This window comes from Gymnoscopelus braueri, assembly GCF_963280865.1.
Source record: "Gymnoscopelus braueri genome assembly, chromosome: 22".
Taxonomy (NCBI): domain Eukaryota; kingdom Metazoa; phylum Chordata; class Actinopteri; order Myctophiformes; family Myctophidae; genus Gymnoscopelus; species Gymnoscopelus braueri.
The window spans coordinates 44,239,753-44,249,671 of NC_137624.1; the positions used below are offsets into that span (position 1 = coordinate 44,239,753).

General features: G+C 41.4%; 1 protein-coding gene across 2 annotated transcripts in view; it reads right to left on the reverse strand.

Annotated features, from left to right (window-relative positions):
- LOC308077930 (phosphatidylinositol 4-kinase alpha-like) overlaps positions 1–9,919 on the reverse strand; it is a 123,263-nt gene that overhangs the window by 17,391 nt on the left and 95,953 nt on the right. For both annotated transcript variants that reach the window (XM_080418939.1, XM_080418938.1), the window contains exons 40-44: positions 7,168–7,255; positions 5,517–5,684; positions 4,492–4,545; positions 3,513–3,633; positions 3,066–3,195 (exon numbers count right to left, since the gene is read on the reverse strand). In XM_080418939.1, coding sequence (XP_080275065.1) covers positions 3,066–3,195; positions 3,513–3,633; positions 4,492–4,545; positions 5,517–5,684; positions 7,168–7,255 — 561 coding nt within the window. The remainder of the gene's footprint in view (positions 1–3,065; positions 3,196–3,512; positions 3,634–4,491; positions 4,546–5,516; positions 5,685–7,167; positions 7,256–9,919) is intronic.

Here is a 9,919-nt window from a genome sequence, read left to right on the forward strand (position 1 = left end):
TTGTTGGTAGGCATGGCTCATGTCCAGTTTTGTGAAGAGCTTCCCCCCTGACAGGGTCGCGAACAGGTCATCCACCCGTGGCAACGGATACTCCTCCAGCGTAGAGCACTGGTTCACTGTCAGCTTGTAGTCGCCACATATCCTGGCCGTCTTGTCTTCTTTTAGTACTGGAACAATAGGAGCCGCCCACCTTGAGAACTGTACGGGCTCTATGATACCCATTTTCTGTAAACGGTTCAGCTCCTCCTCCACAATACCTTTCATCGCATAGGGCACTGGCCTGGGCTTAAAGAACCGTGGCTTGGCATCCGAGTCCATATGCAGCTTCACCGACACGCCCTTCAGTGTGCCCAGCTCATCCTTGAACACCTCACTGTAGTTCTGCAGAATGTCCTCCATAGTGTGTGTACGGGCATATTTAATTTCATGCCAATTTAGGCGGAGTTTGCGAAGCCAATCGCGGCCCAACAGACTAGGCCCGCTCCCTGTGGCTATCACCAGCCTGGCTGTGTCTCTCTGACCTTCAGCTGCAATGTCCACATATATCACCCCTAAATGAGGTATGGGCTGTCCTGTGTAAGTCCTGAGCTTGAGTTTTGAGGGCCTGATACGAGGCAGACTACGCCCCCATGACCCCCTGTAGGTCTCCTCACTTATGACTGAGGCAGTAGCCCCTGAATCAATCTCAAACTTAATGTCCTGCCCATTAACAGTAACTGTGGCATAATAAGGCTCAGATGGCTCCTCATCGGTTTCCACCCCAAACATATTATATGCACATGTGGCCTCCCCATCCTCCTCTTCTAGATGGTGTGTGGCTGCATGAAACGGCTGAGGTCTCCTCCCCCCAGGCTTAACTCTCCCCTTAGAGCTCCTGCACTTTTTAGATAAGTGGCCCTTTTTGTTACATCCATGACAGATAGCATCTTTAAACTTGCAGTCATTGGCATAGTGTGACCCCCCACACCTAAAACATTCCACCCGCCTTTCCTGCTTACCAGTCTCCTTCCTGACTTGGTACACTGCCACTGACTGCGATCCATTCCCTTTTTGGATATCCTTAGCATCACTTGCTGCCATTTCCATGCCTAGGGAAATGTCTAAGGCTTTCTGAAAAGTCAATGGTGGTGTTTCTCCCAGCAGGCGGCGCTGAATGGCGTTTTCACTAATGCCGCATACTAATCGGTCACGGAGCATGTCATCTAACACTGTCCCAAAATCACAATGTTCAGATAGCTGCCGTAGCTCGGCTACAAAGTTAGACACAGACTGACCTTGTCTTTTGAAATGACTGTGGAATTTAAACCGTTGGACAATAACAGAGGGTTTTGGGTTGTGGTGGTTTCCCACGAGCTGGACAAGATCATCATATGGAATATCTCCTGGTTTCCGTGGAGTGGCCAAGTTCCTTATCAGCTTATAAGTCTTTGCCCCACACACACTCAGGAGAATAGAGCGCTTTTTAGCCTCCTCAGTAATGTCATTTGCCGCGAAAAAGTGTCCCAACCTTTCCTCGTACTCCGTCCAGTCCTCGTTTCCCTCCACAAACTCACTGATTGTCCCAAACGTCGTCATCTGAACACGTTGTCCACCGGCCGCATTCACCGGCAATTCCACGTTTTCGTCACCGTTCTCCACGTCTCCGTTCCGTGTCGCGTCGTCGTCACTGCCACTGCTGCTCATAGTAATCCAACTTGAGCACGTAGTAATCCAGTTCACCTCGTCGCCAAAAATATGTGGTAACTTCACTCCAAGAAGGAACACACTCACGCTTTGATATCTTTGAGATTCTTTATCTTAAGACTCGTAGGTGACAATACAGGTACAGAACACTGTGGCGGTAACAAACATAGCTACATGTTAGCGGCTACATTTCCTATCTGCCGGTAGCACCGGAAGTAATTCCTTTTAACCCCCAAACCTGTGATACTAGAATTCATGGTTAACAGCTCCCTCTGCAGGTATGATGAAGAATAGTAATAATAATAAATGTACTTTACAACAGAATCTATCTATGAATCTATCTATCTATCTATCTATCTATCACCCCCAAAACAGAGATGTCAACTGCCCCTAGCGGCCGAACAGTAAGGCAGACGGAAATGGCGGTGGATGCGTTGGATGCAGCTCAAACTAAACTTTACTCAAAGATATCTAGTTCGTCCCTGTCCGATCTTCCTAACCTGTGTTATAAAGAAATACTGACCAAATTGTTATCGAAAGTGTCAGTTTTCAAGATGTTTTGGCCATTATCTCTGGAACAGAAGATCCAATCTGCTCAAAGCTTGTTGGATGCGTGACTTTGAGGACATTAAGCATAGATATATATAAAGGCTAGATGACTCACCCGCGCTGCTGGCCAATGGAGTACGACGTTGCCACATGGTGGCCATCTTGGGACGGTCATTCATAACATTATGTCTATGGTGCATGTACTTTGAAATAACCACAGTGTGCTAAATTTTCATCCGATTTTCAAACGGTTTGGTGTGTTGTAAACACCAAAGATGTAGTGATGATACTGCATACTTAATTTTATAAAAAAAACAACAACATGATTATAATTATAAGTATGCAGTATCATAACTACATCTTTGGTGTTTACAAAACACCAAACAGTTTGAAAATCGGATGAAAATTGAGCACGCTGTGGTTATTTCAAAGTATATGCCCCATAGACATAATGTTATGAATGACCGTCCCAAGATGGCCGCGTTTGAGCTACGCTTGCGACGCCCCCTTGAGCCATCTAGCCTTTATATATATCTATGACATTAAGCACATTATTTTACAACCCGGAAGAAGGGGTGAAAAGGGAGGGGACGCGCTGGGTGAACAACTCCATACAAGTGGATGGGCGTGGATTTCCAGTGCCCTCTCTATCATTTTTTTAACTCCGACTCGGTGCCGCGCTATGAGCTTGTAGATCTGCTATTTTTGAATAGCCCAAAGTATAAAATAATGTCTATAAAAATCTAAAATGACATAGAATGCGTTCCCCCCGGTCTTTAATGGGTTAAGTAGACAACACCTGTCACCAGAGCCTGTGTGTGAGACAAACATACTTGATGATGGCCGACACGTTGGTGATCTTGTTGAAGAAGTCAAACTCTCGTGAGTAGAAGTCCTTGGCCGGACCGGACAGAGAGCCGGTCATCTCCTCCACCATCTGCTCCAACAGCTCCCCGATGTCAGCTGACACACAAACACAGCAAATACTATTAACGTGGTGTGACGGCTCGTGAGCTTGTAGATCAGTGTTAATTTCGTTTTGAGTAAAGCTATGACGAAAAATGTTCAACAATGATGAAAAATGTACAAGCTGAGCTTGTAGATCGGCTGTTTTTGGCACACAGCTAATTGTAAATCAGGCTTAACGACGCCATTGAGGCTCGGCAAAATACATTTTAGTCGACTAAATCAGCCGCAGATTCGGGCGACTAAAAGCGTATGATATTTAGTCAACTAAAACTAGACTAAAACTACAAACAGATTGATGTAAAGAGTCTCACGGTCTTTGTGGTGAGCCTCCTCATCCAGGTAGATGTTGGTCTTCATGTTCCAGATGAACTGGTGGGCCAACAGCTGAGAGGTCTGAGCCGCCCAGAGGATGTACTCTCTGACATAACCCATCTGTACACATGATTATAACACATAACCCATCTGTACACAGGATTATAACACATAACCCATCTGTAATGTATACAGGATTATAACACATAACCATCTGTACACAGGATTATAACACATACCCCATCTGTAATGTATACAGGATTATAACATCTACTCTCTCACATAACCATCTATACACAGTATTACAACAAACTAGGGATGTTGGGGATATTGGCTTTTTTTTTTGACGATATCCGATTTTCCAATATTGTCCAACTCTTACTTTCCGATTGCGATGTCAACCGATACCGATATATTCACCAAAACTAATGTCAGGTGACAACATCACATAATCTGCTGTCGTGGAATGAACACATTATGCCTAATATTATAATAAAATTAGGCATTATGTGTCAATTCCACGACAGAAAACCGTTACCGATATTTTCCGATATTACATTTTTATGTTAACACACATTGGCTGCCAAAAACGCAGATCTGCGTTCTATTTTTTTTCGTTTTTTTTTATTTATTTGACCCAAAGACCAAGGAGATATGATTGTTCGAAGATTTAGACTCCTATCCACTTCCTTGTTAACTTAAAACTTAAAAATTCTGTATCTCGGCTCCTGAGTACTTTTTTTTTTCAATGAAAAATCTCTGGCAGGCTACAGCTAAAAATCTGAAATAATTCTGGCAGTCAATGTGTTAATATGGGCCAATAATATCGTGGGGGGATATTATCGGACATCTCTACAACAAACACTTGATTTAACTTAATAATAAACTTTGTCAAATTGCCATGGATGAAATGGTACAGCATGTGTGACAATAACAACACAGTGAACGCTTGTGTGTTGTTGATTGTTTAATAATCACCTTATCATAGCGGAGAGCCTGGACAATCTGAGGGATATAGAACAGGATGGCATCCTAAAGAGAAACAAACGTTAGCTGAAAAAGCAAACTTCAGTCTTAAAAAGAAACTTTAAGACTACCTGAGAGTAACTGAGATTGTGCACTGCAAAACAAAACCAAATGGACCCATTTTCAAAGGAGATTCACTGCCCCGTGTCTTCTGTGTATTCTAGGGGTGTGCCGATACACTAATTTCACCAAACGATACGATACGATATTTGGCTCACAACTTCGATACGATACGATACGCACTTTTTTATTATGAAAAATATATGGGGGAGAAAAAAAGCAAATGCAAACAAATAATTCAGTTTTTGCATTATTCAGACATGCGAACTTGTAGCTTTTCAGCTACAATAGCCGTTTTGAATCCAAATAGGGCAATAGTGTGACACCTGACCCGAAAAAAAACAACATGTTGTCACCCTTTTCACCCCGGGGCTGTTTTTGCATGCCTGATTATTATTATTGTAAAAAAAAAAAAAAAAAAAAAATTCAAAACGATTTTTTTTTCAAAACGATACATATCGTCACGAAAACGTATCGCGATATATCGCGGGACGATATATCGGCACACCCCTAGTGTATTCCTCTGCAGAATGCAGGAGTGTACGCCCATGACGTCAAATGTCACGTCACTTGGTGCTTGTATTAATATCACCACATTATTATGGCCCCTACAGCAAGGGTTCCCAAACTTTTACGGCCGCGATCCCCCAAAATAATCATATTTGAACTGGGGACTGCCCCACCCTGAGAAGCTCTTGGAATTGTAGGCATTACATTTAGTTTGACTACAAGCTCTCACACACAACACCTCGCAATGCGAGGTGTTGATTTGGCTCTTTTTTTATTTGGCTTTTTTAAAGTGCTAATAAAGTATTCAATCAATCAATCAATCAATCAATCAATCAATCCCCCAGTTTGGGAACCACTGCCCTACAGAGTGTGAGTGTTAGAATAAAGGCAACATGAGTCCAACTCACCGGAGGAAAGGAGCGCAGCACTTTGACTCCGTACTGAGCGGTGAGCGGATGAGGAGGGTACATGCTGCTGAAGTAGGACAGCCCGGTGGGGGGGTCCGCTGGGGCCCAGCACAGGATGTGGCTCAGCTCCGGAGAGTCTGCATCGATGGTGTGCCACGTCACCAGGAACTGGAGGAGGGGGGACACAGAGAATACATGCATGTACATACATACATACATACATACATACATACATACATACATACATACATACATACATAGGTACCATCACTGCAGCATCATAAACAAAAATCTAGTTTTTTTTACCTTTAATAACTGGAAGCTCTTTAAACAGGCATGTGTCGCGTATAAAACTTTACATGGTTTATGCCCGCCTCCAATGGAGGAATTTAGAAAACGGATGCCTGACACTGACATCAGTACAACCCCGTCACCAGTTATTATATTGTATTATTATTATAATTATTATTCACCAGAGGGGATCGTGGAGGTGCCGTCTAGACGCTCAGTGTTAGTGCAAAATTCCTTTTCAGTTCAAGGAAGCGTACAGCATGTTGTATCAATCTACCCACTAACATAAGAGAGAGTCCATCCTTTGCATCTTTTAAGGTCCAACTAAAAGCATGGATCATGGACAATCAAACACGTGAACATTTTTAAATAGGCGATTATGTCATTTTGTTTTTAGTTTTCTTGAGCGTCTTGTATTTTAATTCAAAACAAACCTTTTTACTGTCGTTTTCACTCTTCTGTTTGTACCCTTTTAGTAATGTATATATGTGCTCTTTTTGTAATGTTGCTTGTTTTCTGTATGGGGACTACGGATGGAAATTAGCACTCTTGCTAAATCCGGTGTATTTACACAGCATTGTATGTGTGGTGTTCATTAATATGCATTGTCCCTTCCAAAGAAATGCATAAATAAAAAAATACAATCATCTGTTCGCTTAGAGGCACCATAGACTGGTGATTCTCAAATACATCTTAACACATTGAGTGCCAGGTTTTTTTTAAAACAGGGTACTCACAGTGCCTGGATTTTTAACAATTTTTTAACCTTTTTCAAGTAGTCACAAAATATTTTCAGTGATCACCGTCCTCACGGTGATCCCCTCATTACACACACAGGGGTCTCGTACAATCGGGGGAAAAAAATTAAAAACATTAGGTAATCCGTTCCATAGTTGCAGCCAGTTGAAAATAGTCGAAAATACATAATAAAAAAATAATGTACACAGGAGCCGAGATACAGGCTTTTGAAGTCATAAGTTAACCAGGAAGTGGATTGGAGTCTAAATCTTCGAAAAATGATATCTCCTGTTACTGTGAAGGAAAAAATTACTTTTTTTCTCAAAAACGGTCCGGACCGTTTTTGGCACTCAATGTGTTAAAAGTAGGGATAGTGATATTTTTTGGTTAAAAGTTCAACTACAATATAGAGATATTTAACACTTATTATATTATTTGAACTTCCCCTACCGGGGGTCCTCAACATGAAAAAGTTTGAGAACCACTGCTTGAGCACTGTCAACATTCAGCCACTAGATGTCACACCTCTGGTTGCATAAGGTTTGTTATGTCTCTGATTTACTATGTTAGTCTATGAGAGAGCCGCTGAGCATAGTGAACGCCATCAAGCCGCCGTGCGTACCTTCACGGCCTCGGGGACGTCGCTCACGGCTCCGGGGTCCAGCCTCACTAGTCTGGTCACCTCCGCGACGATGGCCTCGTTCTTAAACCTGGTTCATAAGAACAATAATAACACTTTTATTTATAATATAGCACCTTTCAGAATGGTGTCACACACAGTGCTTTACACATGAGGCAGGGGAACACAACAGCAATCAGAACACAACAGCAATGACAAGACTGAATTAGTAGGAGTTACCACTGAATGCTAAACTAAATAAATACAAATAAAAAATAAAGTGTGTTTTAACCCATTAAGACCTGGAACTGTGTCATTTTTTTATTTGAGCTAAAAAGCATTATTTTACACTTTGGGCTATTCAAAAATAGCAGATATACAAGCTCATAGCGCGGCACCGAGTGCCGCGCTACGAGCTTGTAGATCTGCTATTTATGAAAAATCGTGAAAATGTGTGCAAATCTTTGAATATTTATATTTTTAAAGCGAACATTTTTAACTCAAATCGTTGCTTCTGGGGGTTCCTGGAACAAAATATTTTGATGGGGGTCCGCGGCCAAATACATATCATTTTGGGGGTCCTTGACATGAAAAAGATTGAGCACCACTGATACAGAAACATACATGATATGTCAAAACTGTTGAGATTTAGGAGACATGTAGAATCGGCTTCAGGTCTCAATGGGTTAACACATTGAGTGCCATAAACGGTCCGGACCGTTTATAGCCCTTCTTTTTTTTAATATTTTTCCCACGTGGGGCGCTCTAACGAAACTTTGGGATCATCCAAGGAGTCCCTAAGAAGGAGAGGCCGGATGTGGATCCATGTCAAAAATGCTTCCGGTCGGCCGCTCCAATGTTAACTCCTTGACTAAAAGCTTAATATCTCCATTTCTTTTTAACGTGGTGGAAATGAGCCGTTTTCGATCGGCGATCACGCTGCAATGGAGGATCGCGTTAGAAATATTATTGTTCCAGGCGTTAGTCGGGACCCTCCGCCGTCTCGCACGCAGGCTTTGTTTACATGCGCGTCCTCGACGGGGCTTCTACAGCACGAAACATATCAGCGTAAGTGGATGGAAGATATGCTGGCACCAGATGTACCCTATTTTAATAAACCTCTGGCACACAATGTGTTAAGCAGGGATTTAAAGCAAGAGGCCGATTCAGCGAGCCTGGTCTCCAAGAGCAGTGCTGCATTCCAAAGCGTTGGAGCTCTGGTACTAAAAGCCAGATCTCCTTTGGTCTTTAACACATTGATTGCCAAGATATTAAACATAGTTTTCTATCCCCGTGCCGGCGTATAATTACCTCAATCCGATGATATTTGAAACTGAAAATCTGTGTATCCAGACAAGTTTCCAACCGCGATCCGCCATTTTGGAGCTTTGGTCCGCTGAAAACGGGTGGTTTTCAATGGAAAAAAAAGAAACTGAGTTACAGCCGTTTTTCTGAAAATCCCATCATTGGGGCGGATGGAAGTGACGTTTTTTGGAATGATGTCACATCCACATTTTTCTTCTCTGAGAGACGATCGATCATTCCAAAGCTGTGTTAGGTCGCCCCTTGTGGAATTTTCCCCAAAAAATGTAAAAACGAGTTAACTCGATCTAGGCAATCAAGCGATGGATTCTAAAAACGAGTTAACTCGATCTAGGCAATCAATGTGTTAACAGTGGTTTAGTGGTGATTTTTTAACTGGGGGGGGACGCTATTTTTAATGACGTCACGTGCGACGCTATTTTTAATGATGTCACGTGCGACGCTATTTTTAATGATGTCACGCGTGCGCACAGGCACGCTCCGAATAGGATTAGCGGAATCAATTATGAAATATTCATTTTATTTTGATGTTTCCTTAATTTTAGTTAGGTGTATGTGCGCAGAAGTAGTTTTAGTTCGTTTTTGTTTGGTTTTTATTTCGTTTTAGTTTTCTTTGTCACTTTTCCAAAGAATGCCTTGATTTATAGAACCTAAGAAAGAAAGGTAGGATAATAGAATGCATATATATATATATATATATATATATATATATATATATATATATATATATATATATATATATATATATATATATATATATATATATATATATATATATATATATATATAGGCTATTAACCTGTGGAAAAACAAAAACAAAGATGGAGGCTGATTAGATTAGGCTATCCTACTGACTACTGTATATCTTGTGAAACGAGTTTGATCTTTCGCTCCACTGCCCTCGCAATGTCTAGCGAGGGCAGACATTGCTCAAATATAGCAGATCTACAAGCTCACAGCGTGTCACTTCGTGCCGCGTTGCGAGCTTATACGTCTATTTTTGAACATTTTTGAAAATCTTTCTCTCATAATTATTAATATCTATTTCTGGCCATTACAATTTTTATTAAAATTTAAAATTTTGTAAAAAAAAAAGTGCTTAACACATTGGGTGCCAGAGGTTTATTAAAATATTATACTTTGAGTGCCAGGACTTTTTAAACATTTTGAACCTTTTTCAAGTAGTCACAAAAAAATTTCAGTGATCACCGTCCTCACGGTGATCCCCTCATTACACACATACAGGTCTCGTACAATCGGGGGGAAAAAATTTAAAACATTCGGAAATCCATTCCATAGTTGCAGCCAGTTCAAAAAAGTTAAATTAACATTGTAAAAAAAAAAAGTGCACAGGAGCCGAGATACAGGTTTTTGAAGTCATAAGTTAACCAGGAGGTGGATTGGAGTCTAAATCTTGTAGGAGTGATATTTC